General features: G+C 45.6%; 1 protein-coding gene across 1 annotated transcript; it reads left to right on the top strand.

Moving 5' to 3' along the window:
* The first annotated feature begins 903 nt into the window (after nucleotides 1–903).
* On the top strand, nucleotides 904–23,908 carry RBP2 (retinol binding protein 2). Its single transcript, XM_019746595.2, has 5 exons — nucleotides 904–1,162; nucleotides 4,727–4,843; nucleotides 15,477–15,655; nucleotides 21,961–22,062; nucleotides 23,642–23,908. Exons 2-5 carry the CDS (start codon nucleotides 4,771–4,773, stop codon nucleotides 23,690–23,692), a joined length of 405 nt encoding a protein of 134 aa, XP_019602154.1. The 5' UTR covers nucleotides 904–1,162; nucleotides 4,727–4,770; the 3' UTR covers nucleotides 23,693–23,908.
* Nucleotides 23,909–25,503: the final 1,595 nt, after the last annotated feature.

The following is a 25,503-nucleotide window of genomic DNA, read 5'->3' as shown; positions in this document are numbered from 1 at the left end:
AGTTGCTAAGAGACTTAAGTGAAACAAGCTTGGCCATGTACTCAGCACTCAACAACAAAAGGTCACAATTGTTATTCTCGTCATCCATCAAACCACTTATTGGAGACAAAATACTGTGTAATAAACATTTTTGAATGGGCACCTTTTCATTGATTCTAACACATCAGATGCACTTGATAACTGGCAGGAGAGTATATGGTCCAATATTTTATTGATTAACTCACCAATGCTTTCCGTTAATTGGAAGTTTTGAAAAGAAAGCTTGCTGGTAGCTCATAGCATCACTGGTAGTCAAAGTCCTTTATGCAGAAAACTGGGGCTTTCTGCTGTGGCAAGGCCCTCTCCACTTACACTCAAGACAAGCAGTATTCACTCCATAAGCATTTGTTTATTCTTCACCCTGCCATGTGCTAGGCACTGGAGATAATGGTGGGAAACAAAACAGGAAATGGCCCCTACTCTCAGGGAGAAAGACAGTAAATAAACAGATTTTGCCTAATCTGGGAAATGTCAGGCATTCCTTAGGTCTGGTAGCAACAGTTTCTAATGGTGGGACTGCCAAGAGCATCCCAAGAATCCCTGTGGAAGAGCCAGGGAAGACCCCTTGGGAAGAGATGGTCTGGAGTGACACTTGCCAGCTCCCTACCTCCTCCAGACTGTTGGGAAGCGGGTAGGGGAAGATGAGGAAGACAGGGGATTGCCAGTGGGCCCCTTCCTGGGCCAGAGCAATCAGATCCCTGTGGCCCTGAGAGGGATGAGGGTTTGTGAACACTTGCTCTCCTGGCCTGCCTTCTGGGAGCAAAGGTAGAGAAGAAGCACAATTTACATAAAAACTAAAGCAAGGTCCAGTGCAGCCTGGCAGCTGAAGGAACTTCAGGTCCTTTTCCTCCTGGGTCTCCAGGTGAAACAAATCTGATGGAATATCTAGTTCCCACAACAAGCACATTTAGTTGGGGCAGACGTGCAAGTCACAGGGGCGTTGCTCAATGGGAGAGGAAGGAGTGGGCCCTGAGGAGAAGCTGAGTCAGCCCCCAGCTGATGTCATTTGCCTGCTGAAGAACGGCTTTCTCACCTCCTGAGAGGAAGAGAGGGCTGAGCTGGGCAGGCCTGCGCCCGAGAAGCTGCCGAGCTGCTGGCCGTCAGGGGCTCTTGAGGACTATAGGTAAATGCCTGGGGACCTCTGCTGTGCTTGCTCTTAGCTGACTGATTTACTGTGTTTCCCTGAAAATAAGACCAGGTCTTTTATTAATTTTTGCTCCAAAAGACGCATTAGGGCTGATGTTCAGGGGACGTCATCCTGAAAAATCATGCTAGGGCTTAATTTCCGGTTAGGTCTTATTTTCGGGGAAACATCGTATCTCAGACCCAAGCTTCTTGAGACATCCACACGTTAACTTTGTTGTGTGCTCTCCAGAAAGGTTCTTACAACCTAGAAAGATTGGTTTATGCCTGATGAGTTTTCCCAGTCTAAGGGGTTACCTAAAGAATGCCACAGATGGTTATGTAGATAAGTTCAGAACTTGCATAAATAAATTCAGGCAGCTGAGAAAATGGAACATCCAGGTATGTGATTTGTTAGTATAAGTGGGGCATTAAGGGACTTTGGGACAGAACTCTTGAAATTGGGGCTCTGCTGCTAATTCTAAGATACGTAGTCCTCCTTGAATAGAAGGTGTAGGGAACAATACTTGCTTCGTTGTGGTCTGGCAGTTGCTTTCTTTCATCCACTGTCGCTCACTGTTTGCCCCCAGTACCACCCCACCTTTCTTCTACACACACAAATCTAAGACCAAAGAGTATGCTGAAGCTGTGTGTTGTTGAGGACCTATGACAAGTCAAACACTTGCGAGGAGTTTAATCTGCAATCCCATACCATAGCCACTGCCGTGGAATAAACTATGTGCCAGGGACTCCACTGAAAGCTTTTATGTTTATTATCACCTTTAATTCTTACAGTACCCTGAGACTCAAAGAATGAACCTGAGACCCAAAAAAGGTAAATGGCCAGGGGTCCCACTGCTAGGAAGTAGTGAAACCTGCATTCAAAACTTGGTGTGGCCAACTCCAAAAATTTTTTAAAGATTTTATATGTTTCCTCTCCATTGGTTTCCTCTCCTATTTCTATTACTCTCTAATAGTAGTTCTCAAATTGTGGTCTTAGACCAGCAGCATCCGTGCCACCTGGGAACCTAGTAATACTAGAAATGTAAATTCTTGGGCCCTTCCCCAGACTCATTCAATCAGAAATTCAAGGGTAATGCCCAACAATTGGTGTTTTAATAAGCCCTCAGATGAATCTGACACTTGCTAGAGTTTAAGAACCAGTGCTCTAGAGATTCCTCTTAAGTATTGATGGTAATAATTAAGCTCATATTTCTTACAAATATCTAGTCAACTGAAAAATTATAGCCTCCTTAGCACACGTTTACTTCATGTCATTCAACTAATTTCTCATGTGGGTATAATATGGTATTTTAGTTTGGGATGATACTAAATCATTTTTGCCTAAACAATCATGAGTGAACACGTGAATCAGAAAATCGTTGTATTCATTTTTTATCAAAGTATAATTTACATCCAATAAAAAGAAACAGATATCGGTTGTAGAGTTTGAGTTTTGACAATGGTCATACAACCACCATCTCAACTATAGAACATTGCCATCCTGCCTTCCCAAGAAATTTCCCTTGTAACCTCTCCTATCCCCATCTTCTCTCTCCACAGCCTCCAAATCACTGATCTACTTTATATCACTGTAGATCAAGTTTGGGGTTTTTTTCTAGAGTTTCGTATAAATGGAACAAGGCAGTATGTGATCTTTTGTGTCAAGTTGCTTTCCCTCAGAATGTCATCCATGTTGTTACGTGTATCAGGAGACAGTGCCTTTTCTCTGTTGGGTAGGATTCCCTTGGGTGAATATACCACAATGTGTTTCTTTATGAACTTGTTGATGGATGTTTGGGTTGTTTCCAGTCTGGGGCTATTATATCTGAAAATACTTTAGTTTTGAAAACCCTCGTATTTTAATGAAGTTGGCTGGGTTTAGAATGCCTATTCAAAAGTATTTCCCCTCATCATTGTAAGATACTGTTTCATCATTTTCTTCCATCAGTTGTTTAGAAATCTAACATCAATCTGATTATTGCATTGTTGTTGTTTTTTTTTTAAATGTCTGAGCTATTTTGGGTGGTGGGGGGGTGGGGGAAAAGATAAAATAACTCAGACATTGTTATCTATAGCTATAGGTCTGTTTATTTATTTTTTATTAGGTTGGTGCAAAAGTAATTGTAGTTTAAAAGGTTAAAAATAATTGCAAGAACCGCAATTACTTTTGCACCAACCTAATGGATTCCACATATAAGTAATATCATACAGTATTTCTCTGTCTGACTTACTTCACTTAGTATATTTCACTGGGCCATTTTTTACTGTGTGTCTTCCTGATTCCAATATATTTACTGAAAAACAAATGTGCTGTTTTACATCCCCCAAACCACACATACACGGAGCCATCTGCTTATATTTCACAGCACAAGAACACGTACATTAGAGCCCCAAAGTGTCAGTCAAAATTAACCTTGCTATTGGGCACTCGTGATTTATCCATCTCAGCCCACACCTCCGTTCTTCAGAGTGTAGGGACCCCTGCTCAGGCGCCATCTCTCAGAACCATGGGTCAGAGCAGTAAACCGACTCACTTTCTGACCCACTGGGGCAGCCCGTTTAAAGCAGAGCCCTGAACTGAGAGTTCTTGTCCAAACGCCAGCTATGCCCCCCATGTTGGCTGAGGTGATCTTCAGCTTGCTCCTGGGGTCTTTAACCGTAGTCCCATTGCCCCTCTGCCTGCCATCTGACCTTCCCCCCCCCCCACCCCCAGGTCCTGCTTGCTTTCAGCAGCTGCATGCTCCTAGAATGTACTTTTCTTGAGTAACCCGACTGCTTAGATGCTCTCAGGGAAGCAAGTGAGAGTCAGGTTCTCAAGTCAAACTCCAGCCCTTCCAAGCTGACCTTAGCACACTATTAAGGAAAGAGCTTGGAGCTAGATGGGCCTGGGTTTGAATCCCAACTCAGCCACTAACCAGTTGTTATTAGGTATGTGATTTAACCTCCTGGAGCTGTTCTCATCCAGAAAATGGAGATGGTTAAACATAACTAAGAGCTCTTGAAAGCGGAAACAATGAAACAAGATGGAGACTGTATGCTGAGCTCCATAGAGATGAGTTCCCAGCTTGGCTTCATCAGCCACACCAGAAGGCCTAGCTCTATGGCTGGCTGACAGACTCCAGATTTGAGGCCTGGGAGATGGTGGCCTGAGGTGGTGGCCTGTAGTATATGTGGGGTGAGCATGTGGGATGGGCACTGGGTATGTGCCTTCCTCAAGTGCTGGATGGAGAGTTCTGTGGGGAGCCAGGGGCTCTGTGGGAGCCCAGTCAGCCAAAAATGAGATGCCCTGCCAGCCAAAATTGAGCTGCCCCAAACCCCAACCATATGGAGCGGGGCTGGGAGGGGGCAGGGGGTGGGGTCACCGGGATGCTCATGCCTGGCCAGGCCAGGACTTTGGGCATGAGTTGCCTGTAGTCCTTCTGAACTTTGCAAAGGAAAAGAAAGTTCTTTGTGGCTGTACTTATCACCTTTGAACCTGTTATCTTCAAAGCCATAAACCTGACCCACTAGACTATAAAAAGTGACTCATTTCAACCATTCTCTGCATCTTGCTCCTTGACAGTCACCACACGCCCGCCCAGCCCACGGTAACCAGAAGCTACCACCATGACAAGGGACCAGAATGGAACCTGGGAGATGGAGAAGAACGAAAACTTTGACGGCTACATGAAGGCCCTGGGTAAGAAGGAGGCCAAGGGGAAGGGAGGGAGGGCAAGCTGCTTCGAAGGATTGTGGCCTCGCCCTCCAGACAGTGCCACTGTGGAGTTTCCACAGACCTGAGTGGCAGCCTACTCCTTGCTGACTAGCTGTGTGAGCTCAGGCAAGTCATACAAATTCTCCAAGACTCAGATGCCTCGTCTGAAAGTTAGGAATAATAAATGAGATTGTGTCTAGAATGTCCTTAGTATGCTTAGTACCTGACACACAGAACAGAGACCCTGAATGGAGGATACACATGCACACACATGCATGCATGCGCGAGGAAAGCCAGCCTTGAGAGGATAACGCAGTAACTCCCCGGTTAGGTAACCAGCAGGACCTGACATTATCCAGAAATGACCCCTGCGCTGCAATAATGTCAGTCTTGTTGTAATGCGGAAGCAGAACAGGAGTGGCTAAAGTATCTCTTAACCTGGGGAAAATCGAGCCCCCAGAAGACTAGGAAAGGCTTTTGTCATGCAGATCCAACAACACACCGCTTATATGATTTCTGAACTAGACTCCAGGCCAGGGGCTGGATCAATGTGTGTCCCAAAGTGACTCTTTTATGGTATCGATTGTGGGGCTGGCAGAAAACACTGGAAACCTGAGGAACTAGACACACAGAGGGGAGATCACGTTGCTGGCAGCTGTCATGGGCCAGGCACTGGGTGAAGAGCTTTGGCAGCGCTTGCTCGTTTCCTCCTGCAACAGCCTCGCGATCCCCTTGTGCAGCTTTAGCGCTTTCCACATAAGAAATTCCTGGCTGGAACTTCCCCACACAAAACGTGAGAAAAGCGGCTGCGGGGAGGGTTGGAGGCCCAATAATTTGGATGTGGTGATGGGCAGTCTCATCGAGAATAGATGTCATCAGTTTTTCTGTGCGATTAACTTGTAGCTTGATGAACATTTCTACCATGTCACTTGAACGAGGAGAGCTGTGACATATTTGGCAGTATATAAAGACTGGAACTGTCGTCACGTATTTTGAAAGTGTTTCCAACACTAGCTAGCCTTTTTTCCCTTCCTGTTTATCAGGATTTTACCTCAATGTACACGGGAAAAGAAGGAGGAGGCAAAAATCCTCCTACCAGAGCCCTTACCCTGTTGCACCTATTTGGTACCCTGAGTGAGCCATAGTGAGCCCCACAGTGTCATGGAGCCCCAGGAAGTTGCTCCAGCTCAAGTCCATGATGCCCCATGCAGAAATGTTTCAGCTGAAGTCACCTTCCCACCACAGAGACAGGACACCTGATCCCTCTCACCTGCCCAGGGGGACACAGTGGAGGAGGAACGGGCAGTGACTGAAAATTGGTCTCCAAGGGCTCAGCTGGAAGCAGCTAGGTGGGGCCACCCCGTCAATGTAACCTGCTGAAAGCAAGCCAGCAGACTTGGGCAATTTCCTCCGCACACTCTCACCCGGAAGGCAGGGTTGCTTTCCCAACAATGACACGTCAGCGAAGCTTGCCTTCCCTGCCCTTCTGAGCATAAGGTCTCTGGCATTTGGGGAGAACACAAGTGGGGATAGATCTCAGCAAATCCCAGATATATAAAAGTCATTAAGTACAATTCCACTCCTTGCCAAAAAACGTCAGTTTCTTAAACTTCAGTCCTCAGCACCAGGGAGCCGGCTTTCTCTGTGGGCCTGATTGCTGGTTCAGTAGGGAAGGAGAGACTCCAAGGGACTCACTCCACACCCCAGCTTCCCCACTTGACTCAGCTGCCAGCCTCAGCAGGGTGATATGTCATGCAGCCTTGGGGTTTGCCCCAAATTATCAAAGTCATTAACTGTTCAAAGAGTGAGTGTCAAGGGTCAATAATACCTCCTCTCCTGCCTCCTTCAATACCTGGTGTTTCCTGAGGCCCTAGACTTTTTCTTGACTGCAAAAAAGCAGCTGGTAAACTTTTATCCTGCGGAATGTGTTCTGTCCTGAGGTCCTCCTTCAGGCTGGATCAGGGAGTGGGAGGAATGCTCTTCAATTTAGAGGGGAGCCCAAGAAGGGAAGATCTCAAAATGAGGTCCCAGCACTCTGACAGAATGCTGGGGGAGAGTCCATTAATGGCCCAGGAGTGCGGCCAGTACCGCATGTACACAGAGGAATCATTAGATTTCTCTACCAAAGCTGTAGGTGTCACCCGTGAAAGCCGGGGAATGTGCCGTCTGAGACAGAACAAAGTCCAGTCTCTGTTCTCAAGGAGCTCAAGATGGTGCAGACAGTCAAGCTGTCGCTGTGCACAAAAGGTGCTCCTGTTTTCTATTACAGTGTGACAAATCCCTACCGCCAATGTAGGGTCTTTAAGCAACAACAATCATTTTATTATTTCCTCACATAGTTATGAGGGGCTGACCAGATTCACCAAGGTAGTTCTCACTGGGGACCCTGTTTCAGTGGCAGTTGGACAGTGGCTGGGGCTGGAGCCATCTCAAAGTCTTCCTCATCCCTGTGTCTGTCGGTTGGTGATGGCCGGCAGCTGAGACTCCAGCTGGGACCATTGATACCTACATGTGGTTTCCCCGTGTGGCCTGGGTTCCCTCACAGCATGCTGAGGGTGTCCAAAGACAGGAGACAGGAGCTGAATGACCTTTTATGACCCAGGCTCAGAAATCACATAGCATCACTCCTATGGGGTCCTATTGGTTGAAGCAGACATGAGCCCACCCACATTCAAGGGGAGAGTACACAGACCCCACCTGTCAGTGGGAGGAATGTCAAAATCACATTCTAAGAACAGCATGTAGGATGAGAGGTAGTGTTACACTCATTTAAGAAAATCTCATCTGCCACAGATGGGACAGTGGCAGATTTTGTCCCTGGGGCCTGAAAGGGCTATATTAACAATAGAATAAGAAGTGTATACAGGGTGGTGGTGGTGAGAGCTACAACACACAGATCATTGACGCCTTTCTGAGTACTTCTGGGTGGGGGTTTGAAGGAAGGAGAGGAGTGTTCCACGCAGAGATGGAGTCAGGGTGGCCCTGTGGGTGTGTGCAAAGATCTAGCCAGTAAGAACGTGGTGTAGCTGGGGGGAACAGAAGGAGTTGTGATGCTAGAGGTTGAAATGTGAGGAGGAGGTGAAAGAAGAGCCAGGAAAGCTGACAGGGAAGGATTTTGGAGGCTTTGTCCTGCAAGTACAGAAATTGTATACAGAGGAGAAAGAAGCCATCAACGCTCACTTGTACAGCCAGCGGGTGAGTAGATCAGCAGAGGATGTCAGAGAACTGAAGAGGTGGCTGCAAGGGCTCTGAGAGATGGTGAGAGCAGTGCCAGGAAGGGGAAATAAGAGGAGTCCAGAGCAGGAAATGGACTGGATTTGGTGACTGGGTGGGGAAGACGTAGGGAGACAGCCTAGAAAATGAAACACCATCAGGTAGCTTTAATTAGGAAAGTGCGGGCATACACTGGAAGGTGTGTATCCTACAAGTGCTCAAATAATGTTAAATTTAGACAGCTTTTAGGAAATCTTTATTCCATGAATTGTAACTATTAGGAAACATCCAATGCTTCTCTTAATTCACAAAAGAAGATGAGGATCTTGTAGGAAGACCATCTTTTCATTTAAATTAACATGTACAGATTTAAAAGAGCAGTGGCCACTGCAAAAGTCCTGGTGGGCCTCTGGAGAATGCCACCAGGAAGGCAGCCAGTTTAGAGGCTGAAGTCAGGCAGCTCTCACCTGAGTGGCCTCCACCAGGAATTATTTCCTGGATACCCACAATATTCACAATCCTGTCCTGATTGTTTAGCAGTGAGTGAGTGAATGAGTGAAAAGCGAGGGAGGGAAGGAGAGAGGGAGGGAAGAAGGAAAGAAGGAAGGAAAGACTGTCTGATGCCCAAGGAGGAGTTAGCGTCACAGAATGTGGATTCCCGCTGGCGCTCATAGTCAATGAGCCAGTACACCTTGCCAAAGTCTTTAGTTGAACCACATGTACCTAGTTGTACTTTCAAATGGGGAAAGTGCTGAGGGTTGGAAAAGGCCCACGTGAAGATAAATTTGGTCCCTTCCTTGCATGTGCTGGCAGCATCCCCACCCTGACCCCAGCGGTGAGTGCTAGACTATGGGTGAGGAGAGAGAATAGTGCAAAGGGGCCAGGGAGGCCCCTAGAGACTCCAGCCTGCCTCTGCTGGCCAGGGAAACTTTTAAACCTATCTGGAGATGTCCATGAGGGCATGAGAGAAGGAGGCAGGCAAGGGGCCAGGCCAGTTTCTCTAAATGTGTTATCTGGAGGAGGAAATGGCATGGAAAAACTGAGAAGATTCCTCTTCCACTCTGCTTTCCACAATTGCCCAAGAGTGCTGATGACTTGAGAATTAAGGAGAACGGGTTTGAAGCCCATCAAAGCTGCTCTGGGAATGGGTCTCAGATTTCATAGGATGAAAACGTGTGCATCTCAGCTTTTTAATTTACAAAGAGTGCCTCCCCTTTTAGTCTGTAGCTTTTCTCACAAGCACGTCACAAAGTATTTTAATGTTGAGAGGCATACTCATATTTCAACTTTATGGCTTGCATTGTTCAAAATGCAGTTACGAAAAGTATGCTTTTAATAAAGTCACTTCAGTGTTGTTGTTTTTTTCTTCTGTAGCAGCTACAAGCCACATATATTATTCAGAAATAGCTTGCCTTTGGACCTTTTCCTCTGAGATAGAAATTCATTTCACCTGGCTATAAATCAGAGCTACCTTTAATCCAGAAAAGCAGATAACACATACTTGATAACACTGGTGTTAAAATATCATATCAGGAAAATAGTTTTCTCTGCAAAGTACAAAGAGGAAGTGTTTTTATTCTACAGCTGCAGGTGAAACTTTCCTTTTGATTAGAAATATCACGAATCTACCAACAGGACATTTGGCTCCTTTCCCTGGGGTGAAGCATAGGTGACGTGATTAACTAGCCTGTGTAAATGATAAAGGGTGGCCAAGAGGCCACACCATTTTTCAATCCAGAGAAAAAGTGATGCTTGATGCCATTTGCATAAAGTCCCTAATAAGATTCCCCAGGCAGTGATCAGAAAGATTGACTAGGGATGGTGTTTCCAGGATAAACCAGTTCTCTCAGCAGTAGGCATTTTCAGCTGTGATCTACCTTTGTAAGCAACCAATGACAAGCAATAATTTTTGTTAGGGAAGCCTTAGTTGTGAATGATAAACAGAATGTATTTGTAGAGAAACTGTTGGGAGCTCCGGCCTAGCTGGGTAAGATTGAACCCACCACCTAACGTCTCTGGGCCTTGACCTCCACATCTGGGGAGTGAAAATAGACTTCTCTCTGAGGAACACTGCGTTCTAAAGTTCTCTGTAATTTTCAATTCTTTCTTTGTTGTTTTGCCTGGAGGAGCCCTCTTCTTTGTTTCATCTGGTTAATGCATGACCTGAGGTTCTCTTTTCCCATCTCCCAACTAGGGTTCCCAGCAGCAGGACGTAACATGGACCTCAGCACGGAAGGCCAGAGCAGGAGCTAATGTTGTTTCTACCCACTGGCCAAACTATGGAGTGACAAAGCTAATAAAACACCTGTGTGACAGGCCAGGGTTATGTGAGGGAGTGTATCAGCCACCATCCTGACCGTTTCTTCAGAATCCTTGGGTTGCATGGAGCAGCACGTGGCTGTGGGGGTAGATGAATATGACCCAAATATTTCACTCCAGACTGAGAGCCAATCTGGTCACTGTTTCTGACCGGAACAGAAAAGGCCAAGATATAGGGGCCAACGTGCATCCAATACCCACGAGCTCCATGGCACTGTATAATGACTTTTACCACCAGTTTAAGAGACTCCTTACATTAAAGAACTCTTTGAGATGAGCCTTCTTTTCCCCATTTTACTGTGAGAAAATCAAGGCTCAAAAAGGGAATGTGACATAGCTGGGAAATCAGGGCCCTCACCCTCACCCTTTTATACCAGTGGCTCTAAACTTTAGCACACACAGAATCACTTGGAAGGCTTATAAAAACAAGGTGGGCCCAACCCCCATAGGTCTAGGGTGGACCCCAGAAGCTACATTTCTAAGAGGTTTCCAGGTGCTGTGTTGCTGCCAGCCCAGGACCTCACTTCGAGAATCACTGTCCTAAACCATGCTGCCCCCATTAATCCATAAGTATTTCTTGAGCACCTACTTTGTGCCCAGCTCCGTCTGGTTATGTGGTGACACAGAGCGAGGTGACAGCATTGTCCTTGTCCTCGTAGAGGTGAGACTTTGGAGGAAAGAACAATCAACCCCGTGAAAAGTCACAGGAAAATAGTGTCGCCTGGGGGTGTAAAACAATGTGGCCTGGATAGCAGGTGAGGAAGGAGGCAAGAAAGAGCAGAACAGGCTGGAGAAGGTAAGGCCGGGTCTGGGCCTTAGGAGATTTGGAGAGCTGGGAGCACAGAGGCAGGGATTCAGAGAGCAAACATGCAGGAAGTATCTGGAAAAATGCAAAGGACTCCAAGCAAACTGGCCTGTGAGATCAGGGGACTTAATGACGATGATGATGCCAGCAGCTACCATTTATGGGGACCTTACCACAAGCCGCCAGGCAGTAGGCAGAGCTCTTCACAAACACTATCAAATTTTGTCCTCAAAAGAACCTGATGCAGTTATCAATAACTCCACTTATGGCCACTGCTCTCTACTGCTTCTAGGTCTGGACCCTAGTGTCCAGCAATGAGCCTGAAGTTAGATACAAAGATGTTATCTGATGTGCTAGACTGTGTTTCTGGGTAGGAGAAGAGAAACATGAGTCAGAGAGTGACATGTTAGCCCTCTGCCTGCTGCAAACATGTGGTGATACTGACTAGAATAGGGAAGGCATTCCTTAGTGGCTTTTAGCAATTTTAAGGAAGAATTCATTTTTAAGTGAGAAATCCTTGACTACTTGGTCCTGTCTAGGTTTCTCCCTTCCAAATGGGCCAGCAGTTGCCTTGACGGGAGAAAAATTAAACAGATGTTTCCATAATTGCAGGGCCCAGGTGCCTGAGATAAATGCCTCAGAAGGGGTGTTGTCCGCCCTTTCCGTATTATGTTCTGTGGAACTGCTTGTCCCACCATGAAGCCATTCTATGGCCACAAAAGATTGGGAAAGGCTACCTCTTGTATCCTGCAGTTGGAGTTACAAAGCATCTTTCCTCGATTAAAGACTCCATGCAGTTCTTCAGTACAGAAACTAGCTTCTCTTGGTTTCAATTCCTCATTTTTCAAGCTTAGTTCATCGTGAGTGTTGTGTGTTTTTTTTGACCCCCAAATGTTGTATGGATCTGAGCCCCATGGCAAACAAAGTGGAGCACCATGGGCTCTGCAGCTACTGGCCAAGATGCCTGGAAGTATTTACAGCACAAAGGGCAGCAGACAGAGCCTTGGTCTCACCCATGTCCTGTGGTCTGCAGTCTGTGTGGCTTGGACGTGCCCAGGTACAAGTTCATAAGCCCTGGAGCTAAAGCTAATTGAGCTCCCAGACTATACACAGGGTTAGAGTGTCACTGCTCCAACTCAGACTTCTTAGAGAGTCCTGGGCCCAGAAAACAGTTGCTGTTGGGTGAGGACAGTATGCTAGAGCATGGGGGCATATCAACTGTCCCAAATGGGGGGTCGCTTCCAGCTGGATCCAGAAGTCCCTGTGACTCCTGAGGAAACATAAAGAAGAGTCAGAAGTTACTGGTATCTTGGGGAGCCATGGAAAGTGCACAAACTTGGATGGTCTGACCTGAGGAGATAGGCCAGACCAGAGCTTGTGGAGCATAGTGCCGGCTCTGGAGGCAGACCATCCTGGTCTCAAGTTCTACCTCCATTGTTTCCTCACTTATAGCCCAAGGCAAGTGACACACCTCTCTGAGCCAGTTTCCTCTTTGGTGAAATGGAGATAATATAATACTTATGGGTTCGTTGGGGGAATGAAGTGAGGGAGGTTTCCCGAGGGAGGTTCCACCACAGGGCACCAGTCCTGATTGGTTCCAAGGCGTGTCTTAATTACCACCCCAAATATGACCCCCACATTCACCTTACCTAAAACTCAGCTCCTTATGTTCCCCCATAAAACTAGTTCAGCCTTTTATTTCCTTGACTCTTACCTTGGTCATCCAAATGCAAAACCACCATTTTCTCCTCCCGACTTGATTCTTCCACGTATCCATCCAATTATCAAACCCTTGGGATTGCTGTTTCAGCTGTGTATGTTTAGACAAGTCAACCTCTCCCAGCCTCATGTCATCACCTATGACAGGAAGAAGTAGATGCTTAAACAGTAGCTTTCAGATTTTTTAAACCATAGAAGTCTTTCTCCAAACAGCTCCCTATGAAGCAATCCAAGATCTAAAACCATCCAGAGATTCTGGGTCTGGGATAGGGCCCAGTAATCTGTAGTTTTCACGTCTTCCCAGGTGATCTTAATGGGCAGCTAGCTTTGGGACTCATTGGTGAAGCCTTAGACTTGGTAGGTTCTCAACAAATAGCAGTGAACAACAGTTGAATCAGGCCCTGGCATTCATGCACCAGCTCATGCCAACTTGAACATAATTTCTTTTTAATTTAGGATAAAGGTATGTAAGCCTTTTACCTCCTAGGATGCCTGGTATTACTTAAAATTATTCTCTTATAATAATAGCTGATGTTATACAATTGAGTGTCCAAAAGACCAGCCAGTGCCGTTGCCCATGCAGATGTGATTCTGCTGTCGTCCAAACACCCAGCTTGGGCTTCTCATTTGGGGGGAAATGGGAGTGAGAGTTACCGAAGAGGAATTCAGAAGAAAATGGATCAGAAATGAAATGGGGAGAGAGGGTGAGGGAAATGATACTAGGCTGCTATGGAAGGACAGCAGACATGGTAGGGGGCCAGTGAGCTGAGATATTAATTCTCCAAATTGACACAAGCCACCTGAACTGTTTGGTAACTGCTGATCTCTCTCTCATTAACACAATAGTATTTATGCCCCACCAGACAGCACAGGGTGAGGTTTAATCACCTACCTATCATAGAGTTGGGGCTGGAGTTGGGGCATAGAGTTGGGGCTATTTCCCAGAAATAGCACTTAATGAATCTGAACTTCAGGACATTATTATCCTTGGTATATAATAGAATCAGTTTCCTTGTTTTTGAAGTTTTCCAGGTATAAAAAAAAAAAAAATTAAAGATTTAGATTGGTATCCGAAGATATCTGGAGAATTTGCAGGCATAAAAAGGGTCAAGTCTGATTTGGCTAGAAACCAAGAGCTTAATGATGTTCACAGCAAGGATAGAAATTTAGCAGTTCCAGAATTATCCTCCGTTTCTAGATCTATTCCACGGGACCACGACTTTTTGTCTCGGGTGACATTTTACGCACAACCAGAGTTAGCAAGGAGGTCGGCTCAGCACTTAACTTCTTGCTGTAAAATGAAAAGCTTAGAAAATGAAACACTCCTTTGAACGGCATGCTCCCTTTTACTTACTAATGGTCTGTAAGAGATGAATAAGATTTCCTTTAAAATATCAAGACAAAGACAAGCTGTGGATGGAGTAAATGCAGCAAAAGCTTGGTAAGTGTTGAGTCTGGGTAATGGGTGTATGGAGTTCCTTGTACTCTCCTCTCTACTTTGATTTGTTTGAAATTTTTCATAATAAAAACATAAGCAATTGTCTATCTTTTCCTTAAACACAACCAAAGAAATCTCTGAGTGAGAGTTTATTTAAGTATCTAAAATATGCTTAAAGCTGTACTGGGAGCCAATGATTGAGGGAGAACAGCCTAGCTAAGTAAGCCCCCAACCTGTTTTTATTTATTTATTTGTTTGTTTGTTTGTTTGGTTGGTTGGTTGGTTGGTTGCTACACGCACAGAGTCATTAATCATTTTTGGCACTTGGGGGCAGAGTCAGTTGCTCCTTAGGCAACCAAGCCTATTATAAATGGCCTCCTTTGCCTAGATTCTTGTTCTAGCCCTACAATGCCTCTTTTTTTTTTCTTTTCTTTTTTTTTTTTTTTTTGAGGGCGCATCTCCCTGGCCCATGCGGGGATAGAACCAGCAACTTTGGTGGTATCAGCACCATGCTCTAACCAACTGAGCTAACTGGCCACCCCTATTTATTTATTTTTTGTGTGTGCATAAGTTTTTTTAAATTAAATTTATTGGGGTGATAATGGTTAGTAAAATTATATAGGTTTCCCAACCTGTTTTAAAAATGGAAGTTTGTACATATCCTTCCCTGCTGTGGATCTTAACAAAATTCCATCTTTACAATCTAGACTGGTTATTTTTAAGCAGTCCTTTTTCTTTTAAACCATGAAGTCTTTTGTTCAGTCAACTCTTCAGAGGAAATCCAATATGTGAAATAGATAGAATGGAGCTGCTGTGGTGGAGGGGGTGTGTGTGTGTGTGTGTCTGTGAGCAGGCACTGGAGACTTGCAGCTCAGAAATGAACCCTGCCTGCCCCTCCCATCAAGGCTCCTGACGAGGCCTGAGAAACCCTAGATTCCCTAACAATTGACTGAGATGCCCAAACTGGTCATGTGTAAGACAACTCTTGTTTCCCACTTAAGCAAAAAAAAAAAAATGTAGCCTGCCCTGATCTGTGTCTCTAGTCTTGATTGCTTGGGCTTGTTAAAGAAATGAATGAGCCTGGCTGAACACATCAGAACCTCCACAACTCCCTTTCCCAACAGGTATTGATTTTGCCACCCGCAAGATCGCAGTATGTCTGCATCAGACAAAGATCATTGAGCAAGACGGCGATAACTTCAAGACGAAAACCAACAGCACATTCCGCAACTATAACTTGGATTTCACTGTTGGAGTGGAGTTTGATGAGCACACTAAAGGCTTGGATGACCGGCATGTTAAGGTACTAACCTTGGCGGGCCTTTTCCCCTGTATGCTCTGCAGGGGCCGGCTATTTGGCTTCACAAACAGAAAATGACAGGAACAACCTGGAAAGAGGGCTCAGGATAGACTAAAGGATGCTGGAAATAAGCATCATTATCTTATGTAGGAAGGTGCAAGCTGGCTTCTGCACTATGCTTATAAGCAAAGGACAAACTAAAGGACACTCGTCCCTCTAGGATCTGGGGTAGGAGGTCAGCTGAGACTGACATGAGCCTGGCAGGCAAAGAGAAGAGGGCAAGGCAGGGACGGCGACTGTGTAGCTGGGTAACGTAGCTTCGTCCGAGGGACAGCCCTGCTTAGCCCCAGCCAGGCATGGCCATGGGGGACTGAGGCCTCAGGCTGCTAGGTATTTTTTTTTTTTCTCTTTTCAAGAGATGTTGAGAATTCATATGTGTTTATATGAAATATCTCAATTTCAGATGATCCCAACTGACATATCTTTTTAGAAAAATGCAAACAAAAAATTTAGTATAACACTAAACCTTAGTATAACACTGTAACACTAACATGAACTCAGATTTTCTCCAGTCCTACCAGTAGTAACTTAGAGAAATCTCTGGCAAGTTTGTGGCTTCTGTGTCAGCATCACCTTAACTCACAGGACATAATAAAAAAAACCCTCCAAGCGTCAGAAGGCCAGATGTCCAGCCGCTTGAACCGTTTGGGTATCGGTAGAATCCTGAAGGAAAGCAGGCAACTCCGAGTGCACAAATGGGGAGTTACCTCAGAGCTCCAGAACTGGAGTTTACAGAAGAGGCAGGGCCTCGCCCAGAGGAGCAGTTGGTAAATAAGGCAGAGAGTGGTAGCAGGGATAAGTGGGGTGGTGATGGGGACAGTAGGGGTGACAGCAGGTCCCCTCTCCTCCAGGGTCACTGGTGGTATCTCAGCCTAATGACTGACTGTTGCAGTGTTCACGCCCACATTCAGTGTGCCTGTCTTTGGTTTTCCAAATCCAGTTATACCTCGTCAGTCCCCGCTAACAGGACTAGAGAGAAATCCAATCTCAGTCAAATTTAAGGATTTCACCACCCCAGTCTTAGTATCCTGCAAGAACCCCAGGGATTATACAGTCCAGGAAAGGGTTCCTGGTTTGTCGTTTAGCATGGTTGCCACTGTCTGTGCCCATGAAGTTTATATGAGGGTGGGCAGCTTGAATACCCATAGCACCCACTCCCTCTGGGCCAACACAGCCACCAAGACGTCTGCCCTGGCTCCTGAACTGGGGAGGGTGGAGCTGGGTGTCCTCTCCCCAGGTACCCATGCGCTCACTCCTAGCAGAGGGCCAGTCCCTCGGAGTGTCAAAAGGAAGCCGGGCCCTCCACCCCGCCCTTCCGCATTCACCATGAACTGCACTGTCCTCAGAGCCCCACTCTTCTCTCATGCTTCCAGGAGCTCTTTCTAAGTTGGAGGTTTCAACTCTTCCCCCATAGCAAGGAACAGGCTCCTCTCCTGGGGTTGGAAGGGAAAGCTGTCATCATTCTTTGGTATCTACGCTAAAGCGAAGAGAGAAGGACACATTTTATTTCTCAAGTTGTCCTATAGCATTGATAATCTCAGCCATCATGTCAAGGTTGAATTATATTTAGTGTTCCTTGCTGAAGAAAAGTAGGAAATGAAAAGCACTTTGGAAATGCTTCCATCAGAGCAGTCTTGGCATGAGAGCCTAAGCTTCCGAGGCCAGGAATGGCCCTTTGTGAATCCCTCCCTGAGAGGTTGATGGATGGATGGGGATTTTTCTGAACTGTGTGGCTGGAAGGCCAATTCATCAGACACCAAAATGGATAGAAATCTTGCTCAGAATTTTTGCATCACTCTGCTGTTCTAATCAGTTCAAAACAATTCATTTCCCTGGTCTTTTCCATTTGGGATGTGGGCTATTGAAAAACAGACCTATTCTCTCTGAGTTGTCCTTTTATCACCGTTGATGGCAGAGGACTCACTCTTCCTGAAATAAATCATGCCTTTTCGGCCCTTTCCAACCCTTAAAGGATTCCATCTGTTAACACCCACTCTTCTGCCTTTCCACCTTTCACTCTTCTTGTCCTTGGAGCCCCATCCTCTCCCCAGGATCAGCTTTTAGCCCTGCAGACAGAGAAAATCCTCCTTCCCTCTTCTTGTCTCTGCTTTGCCCACAGCAAAAAGCTGTGGCTGACACACACACACACACACACACACACACACACACACACACACACACACACACACACACACACACACACACTGGTGGGGGCTGAGAAGTACCCAGGACAGAGTTTAGTCAGTCTCCAGAAAAGAGCTGTTCCCATGAGAATCACAACACAGAGCAGGTACCGTCAGGACTACCCACTTCCTATAACTTGATTGGAACCCTTCTGCTGGAAAGGAGCAACAGGGAGTGGGTGAGTCTATCTCTCTGATTAATTTCTGTTGTCCATACATGGTGGCACACCTGAGTGCAGACACGAGCTGTGTGTCTGTGTACACGTGTGTGTGTGTGTGCATGTGTATTTGTGTCGTACTCTTCATGCTCTTATTCTTCAAGGCTCCACTTCTCAAGTCCTCATGAGACCCTCTGAAAACCTCCCATTTCAGCAGTTTGGAGGCGACATATGTAGGGGGGCATTATAGCCCAATAGGCTATAGCCTATTGGCCCAATATATATATAGACCAAATAGGACCCTAAAATGCCCAGTTTTTTGCCATCCCAGAGCAACAGCAATGAAACCACATTGATCATGGGGTCAACTCTTCTCTGAGGGGCTCAGGGACCCCCTTCTTCCTTCCTGCAGGTCATATATTCCTCACTGCCTACACTGATTTGTTTCTAAGAGTATTTAAAGCCCCTTTCAAAAATATGCAAGCTATGCAAAATTAAATTAAAAAGAAGTAATTGATGCAATGGAATATCATGTAGGCATAAAAAGGAATGACGTACTAATCCATATTACAACATGAACTTGTATGAACTTGGAAAACATTACGGTAAGTGAGAGAAGTCCGACACAAAAGGCCATATATTATATGATTTATACGTAATGTCCAGAACTGGCAAATCCATAGACAGAAAGTGGTTGGCAGGAGCAGAGGGAATGGGTAGTGTCTGCTAACAGGTGTGGGGTTTCTGTTAGGGGCAATGAAAATGTTCTGGATTTAGATAGTGGTGATGATTTTACAACCTTGTGACTATGCTAAAAATGACTGAATTGTATACTTTAAAGGGGTGAATTTTATTGTATGTGAATTATACCTCAATTAAAAAACAAGTAATTGGGACAGTCAGGGCAGAGAAAAGTAGATAAAAATGATGACGTTTAGAACCAATAATGTCATTGCAATGTCCAGGGAGCTCCCAGGAGAAGGCCTCCTCCAGGAGGGCCCCCCAACTCAGGGATTGCCAGAAAAGAGGGTGGGCGATGAAGGAATAAGTCTTGCATGGGGGCGGGTACGCTGGGGAGGGTTTAAAGGTGTTAACAGTATCCTTCAAATGTTCTTAATGTAAACAGCTATTTTCCCTTTTTGTAAAAAACTTAATTTGGGACTGACTCAAATTTACAGAAAAATTTCAAGAATATAACAAAGAGCATTCACACACTCTTTACCAAGAGTTAACCTATTGTTACCATCTTGTCCCATTTGCTTTATTTCTTGCACATGCTCTCTTTCTCTCTGATATATATATGTATTTTTTTCTGAGCAGTCTGATGTGTTGCCCCTAAAGAAGTCAGTATGTATTTCCTAAGAATTAGGATATCCTCTCATATAACAATAGTATAGTTATCGACTTCTATACATTTAACATTGATGCAGCACCTGTATCTAATTTACCATAAAGGGTTGTTTTTAATGATATTAACTTTGGCCACTATGATGGGGGAGATGGCAGTGTGGGCCCATCCAGTGTCCATATTGATGGACATGTGTACACTCCAGTGGTACCATGGAAACGAAGGCAAGGAGGTAGGTTGGCTGAGCTGTTGTCAAGAACTGTCATCAGAGAAGAACACACATGCTCATCTATTCCCCTACGTGGGCTCACCTCCAGATTCTATTTTAACAAAGTCCATCACGGATGCATTCAACAAGGCTTATCAAGCACTTCCTATGTGCTGGTGAGTGTGCAGAGTCTGGGGTTGCAGAAATGAACAGCTGACATGGCCTCTTCTCTCATGGAGCTTTTTATCTCCTGGGGGAGACAGACACTAACTCAATCAACATGTATGAAGTGTCCGTGACCGGTAAGGCTTATGGACAGGGGATTAGAAGACACAGTGCTTGTCCAAGAAGGAGACGTGAGTCCTTTCTCATCTGTTTGGGAGGGGACTGAGTCCAAGACCAATGCTGGACAACAATATATGAATATTCCTTTCTCATTTATATGGGAGGGAAGCCTGGAATACTCCAGCCAACATTTCCCTCCCAGAAGAGCTAGCCAGAAGAGCTATCTAGGAGAGTTACCTATGAATTAAGTGTCTTCGGGACGTTCAAAGGTGTGAGGCTTAGGACAGCCCTGATAAGGAAGAGACATATTTTCCTTAGAAACATGTAGAATTTTATGGTTAAATTAATTTAGGGGGTTTTCTTTTTCTTCTTTTTAAGGAGGGCGCAGCTCACAGTGGCCCATGCAGGGATCGAAACGGCAACCTTGGTGTTATTAGCACCGCGCTCTAACCAACTGAGCTAATCGGCCACCCCGATTTGGGGAATATTAATACATGCAGATGATTGAAAATAAACAGTAAAAAGTGAAATTATCTTCCCATCCTGCCCCCAGCCTCTCAGTTCCCTCCCCAGAGACACTCACTGTTAAGGGTTCGTTTATCTTCTTGCAGAGAACCTGTGCAAACACATGCAGGCATACACATCCCCCCCCACCCCCGGTTTTATGCACATGGCCATGTTCCTGGCTTTTTTAACTTAAGCTGTGCACTATGGAGACTGCTCTTCTCCGTAAGTCTAAAACTGCTTCCTTCCATCAAGAGCTGCGTAGCAGGTATGAACCACGCCATGTTTAACCAGCTGCCCACTGACAGAATTTATGAGGCTTCTAGTCCTTTGCTATAACAAACAATGCCGTGATGTGTTGAGGAGTAAAATGAAGAGGAATGAAACTGTCCATAAAATATATAATATGATCAAGGTCAAATATTATTTTAGAAATAGGTAGACTTAACAATCCGTAGAAAACTGATTTGTACCAAAAGGCAGATGTGAATGTGCAAGGACGGTGAATTAAAATACACAGCTCGGTTTATCACCAACTGGTCATCCAGCATGAGTTCTATCTCTGCTGCCAGCCCTGTGGTACTAACCAGTAGGCACTGCTGCCTGGAGGAAACCCAGGACCAGGAACTGGTCCACCCTCTTGGTGCTGGATGATGAGGCTGGCACTGGACCATTCGGCGTGGCTCCCCTGAATTAGGGAACTCCTCCGCCTTTATGATTGTTTTACAGTGGGCAGTCCTAACACTGTGACTCCTGTAGGGAACATTCCCTGAAATAGAATTTCTAGGTCAAAAAGTATAGGCAATGTTATATTTGGAAAGGTAATATGAAACTGCCCTACAATAAGATTAGTAGTGATTGATAACATCCACCAGCCACGTAGGAGGGTGCCTGCTTCTCTGCAGTGGGTTATCACTCTTTGATCTTTAACCATATGATAAATTGTCTCTGGAAAACAAACAGCTTTTATTTGCATTTCTCTCATTATGAGTGAGGCTGAATAGCTTTCCTTTAGTTTAAAAGCCATCTACTAGGGTTGTGGTTTTTTGTTTGTTTGTTTTTCCTTGTAAGCTGTTGGTTCACATCCTTTGCTGAATTTCCTATTAGGTTAATGATCTTTCTCTTATTGATTTATAAGAGCCCTTTATCTATAAGGGAATTAAGTCTGTCTGATGTGTGTTACAGCTATTTTTTCCGGTTTGTTATTCATCTGTTGACTTTGAGATATTTTCCCCTTCTAGAAATTTTACATCATTATGTAGTCAAATTCATCATCTTTTCCCCCTCTGATTTGGGATGCCGTCTTTACTATATGATAAAATGGAAGGGTAGAATTCTTTGAAAGAGAACAGAACCAGCCTCGATAAGCCAGTTTGGCTGAAATGGAGGGTGTGTGTGGGAAATGAGACTGGAAGGATCTCGGCTTGGCGGAGGCCAAGGGCTCTGCCCAGTGGGCAAGCAGGAGCCCGGGGATGGCTGCAAGAACTGCTGTGGCAGGTTCAGGTTTGTTCAGTCCCGACCCAAACCATGTATTTGATTTGCCCGCAAACATGTCATTGCAGTCGCTGATCACCTGGGAAGGTGATGTCCTTGTGTGTGTCCAGAAAGGGGAGAAGGAGAACCGCGGCTGGAGGCAGTGGGTTGAGGGAGACAAACTACACCTGGTAAGTCCTAGGGGCTGCCCAGGTCCCTTCTACTGTGCTCACACAAACTGCCTGTTCACCTAGTTGGCGCTTTGACAAGAAAAAGGGCCTTGCCCTCCTCCCCTGAGCTCCAGCCAAATGCAGGTGGTCATATAGTCAGACAGCCATTCCCATCTGGCTCAGGGGACTCCAGGAAGAAGTATATATGCCTGTTTCTGTGAATGGCTGCAATTAAAGTGAAAGTTCAAACTGCGAAGTTAGGGAACCGAGATCCAAGGAGAAATGCAGGGAACCAGTTAAAGACCAGCAGCGGAGAACTGTGAGGCACCCAATTACAATATCCCAAAGGAGGGTGGCACCAGGCCTCCTCACAGTTATGTGAGGCTGGAAAAAGGGGTTTGGGATACGAGTGGGGTGGACGGGGGCAGCTGGACCTGGGAACTACCTGTAGACTACAGGCATTGGCCTCTCATCATAAGGTATGCCCACCTGATCCCAAAATATTTTCGGTTATTTGGTACTAAAACAGAGCAGTAGGAACAATTGCTGATATCTTTAAATAAATTTTATCTGTCTAGATAGCTTAATTTTTCGTTCTTCAATCTTGAAGGCAATTTATGGGTTCAGCATTCAAATAGTGAAAAATCTTTCACTCCTTCATGTATTCAGTCACTCGTTTGTTAAATGAATGGCTCATTCAATGACTGGTTTTTCATTCACTCATTCATGCATGCATTCACTGAGGGAGTCAGGCAGGTACCTGGCTCCAATGTCAGTATTCAGGTCACCCTGATGCCCTTCAGAGCCAGCCTTGCCTCAATCAGAGATCTTTATTGCAGAGGCAATGTCACCTGGTGATAAATGGGAGGCATTCACCGTGTTTCCATCGACAGTTTTCCCTACCTGCTCTGGTTTGGATGATGGATTTTTTTAATTGTAGTACAATCCTCAAGAGTCCCGTGGCTAAGACAATGGATTCATCACCAACTGCACTGATTTCATGGTGGTCCCCACACTCGTGTTTTTCTCTCCTCTCTCAATGGGTCATGAGGTACAGATAAGGCCAGGGGGCTCCCTCTGTCTGAATGAAAAGCAGCATCTTGTCTGAACAGGCAGGCCTGGGGGAGCCCTTCTGCAGCCCACACCCTGTCATTGCCTGTGCCACCACCAACCCACGTTTTAATCACCAGAGGCCAGACAGCCCACACGGTGGAGGGACAGCTCACCAGCCACATCTTCCCAGGCCCTTGCTTTCCAAACCTTTGTCCCCACTAGAGCCTTCTCTTCTTCATGGCTTCACTGCCTTTTGTAAATTAGGCAATCTTGCTTTAATCACGAAAATTGGAGAAATCCCACGCAAGAGGGTAATGTCTTTGCATTTTTCATTTTTATAGTTGTTCAAGCTCAATTCAAGTGCCAGCATCAAACGACTGCTACTGGCAGGGCATGCCGGCTGATTGGATTTGTGAAATGCACTTTGCCCAGGATGACCATGTGTCCTCTTTATTCCAGCAACCCACCCAGATCAAAGACACCAAGGGGGCTGAGGGCTGGGCAGAAGGAAGGCCAGTCATCATTCATCCATTTTTTGATATTGCAGAAGCTGACGTGCGGTGACCAGGTGTGCCTTCAAGTGTTCAAAAAGAAGTGATGGCCGTGAGGGGACCTGCTGAGCACAAGCTCCACACTCCCAGTAAAGAGTTCTTTCCTGGCTTTGGGAAGCAGCCATGGGGAACCTCTGAGTCCTGACAGAGCCCATTAAGGCATCTGGATGGATTTTAAACTAAATGAGTGTGTAACAGTGACAAATGTATTCTTCCTTTGTTGAAACCTGGCATTCAATTAAAAAGCAAAAATCATTCTCCTACTTTGAAACCTTTCATATATCTCTCCCTTTATTTCTAAAACTGTCGGTTTTATCCACAAAGAGAAGAGGTGATTGTCTGCATGGTGGTTTTCTGTATGGCTTTTGTTGTTGTTGTCTATGTTTTAATTCAGTTTAGCTCGGTTTGTTTGTTTTGTTTATTTGTTTGTGGGTTGTTTTTACTTACAAACTTTCTCTGGGCAACACAACACCCCCTACTAATTTTTAAACATTGTCTATTTGAGATTCATTCCTTTGGATAGCACATTCGTTTCTCCAAGATTCTGTTTTAAGATGCACATGCCTTCCAGTTTGTACTTTGTCTCAGCAGCACGGGCCGAGCTACTTCTAACGGCCTCTGCAGGACTGCAGTACCAGCTGCTCTCGGTCCAGCCCTCTGCCCTTTAGCTCTGGGCAGACTGGCATCTCTGCAGAGGAGTCACCAAGAACTGCCAGGTGTCCTGAGTTCAAGTCCTGCCTCACCACTTCTTAGCTGGTTGACCATAAGCACATCATTTGGCCTCTCCTTGTTTTTTTCTTCTATACAGTGGAGGAGACAAAATAGCATGTCCTCCATTGGGTCATTATGAGGATTAAGCAAGTTAATACATACAAAGTGCTTGGAACGGGACCTCGTACATGGTAAGGGCTCAGTTCCTGCTAGCTCTGGTCATTATGTGGAATTACCCACAGTTCCATGGGTCCAGATGAGTAGATGCTAACTAACAATAGATCAGTACCTCCAAGGCCTCCTGGTGCTTCCAGAACATTAGGTTCATAACTGAGTAGCACTGTATTTTCCTGCTGGACACACAAATGCAATAGCACGCCTGGAAGAGCAGAGTAGCTAATAGGGATGGATTTGTGGTGTATCACTCATGGGGTCCTGGGAAGGTACTGCAGGTAAAGCCGTCTCCTTCATCCCTTTGCAGCAGCAGGGCCTAGAATCCTACCATTAGGCAAATGTTGCCTTCAAAAGCAATTTTATCCCAGGAGGGGCATCACGTGGTATTAGCATACTCTGGTGTGATTTGAATGATCAGATCATTTATTGATCCTGAGCACCCTAACTGGGATTGGGGGTAGAGAGGAAGGCTGTAATCTGGTCATGTGTCCCAGGATCAGCCTTTGCCCAAGCCCTGGCAAGTTGTGCTCCCCAATATCATGCCATGTTCCTATGGCAAGAAAGCCAGAGAAGTACCTGGCTGGGGCCTCAAGATGGCTGGGGACCTGGGGGATCTTTTCATGGGCCCTGGGAAGAGGGGGGCCTCCTGCGGAGGTACAGGCCCATGCCCTGGGGCAGACTGGGGACCAACTAAGGGACTGGTGAAGTGGGACCTTTGTCCCCAACTTCCCTGGAACTTCTCCAGGAATCCCATGTCCCCTATTGATGGCCCCCCAGTCTTGCTCTTGCCCACCACACTCTCAAATGCCCCTTATTGAATGAGATCCTGTCTGAAAGCCTGTTGGGGACTAGCTATAAAGTATTCTGCACACGTAAGGGGTTATATTTACCAGTAATTTTTGATCCTAGTTTTTGCAAAATGTATTCTAGGAGCTGTTAGTCCCCCAAGATTATGTGAAACAGTTTATAGTCA

This window comes from Rhinolophus sinicus, linkage group LG10 (genome assembly GCF_036562045.2).
Source record: "Rhinolophus sinicus isolate RSC01 linkage group LG10, ASM3656204v1, whole genome shotgun sequence".
Taxonomy (NCBI): domain Eukaryota; kingdom Metazoa; phylum Chordata; class Mammalia; order Chiroptera; family Rhinolophidae; genus Rhinolophus; species Rhinolophus sinicus.
Note: the sequence above shows the minus strand (reverse complement) of the source record. Positions and strands in the feature narration are given on the sequence as shown.

Excerpts from the sequence above, each read along its gene's own strand:
- RBP2 (XM_019746595.2), top strand. The coding sequence starts at position 4,771 with ATGACAAGGGACCAGAATGGAACCTGGGAGATGGAGAAGAACGAAAAC. Across the intron at positions 15,656-21,960 it reads TGGATGACCGGCATGTTAAG|TCGCTGATCACCTGGGAAGG; the intron begins GTACTAACCTTG and ends ATGTCATTGCAG. Across the intron at positions 22,063-23,641 it reads AGGGAGACAAACTACACCTG|AAGCTGACGTGCGGTGACCA; the intron begins GTAAGTCCTAGG and ends TTGATATTGCAG.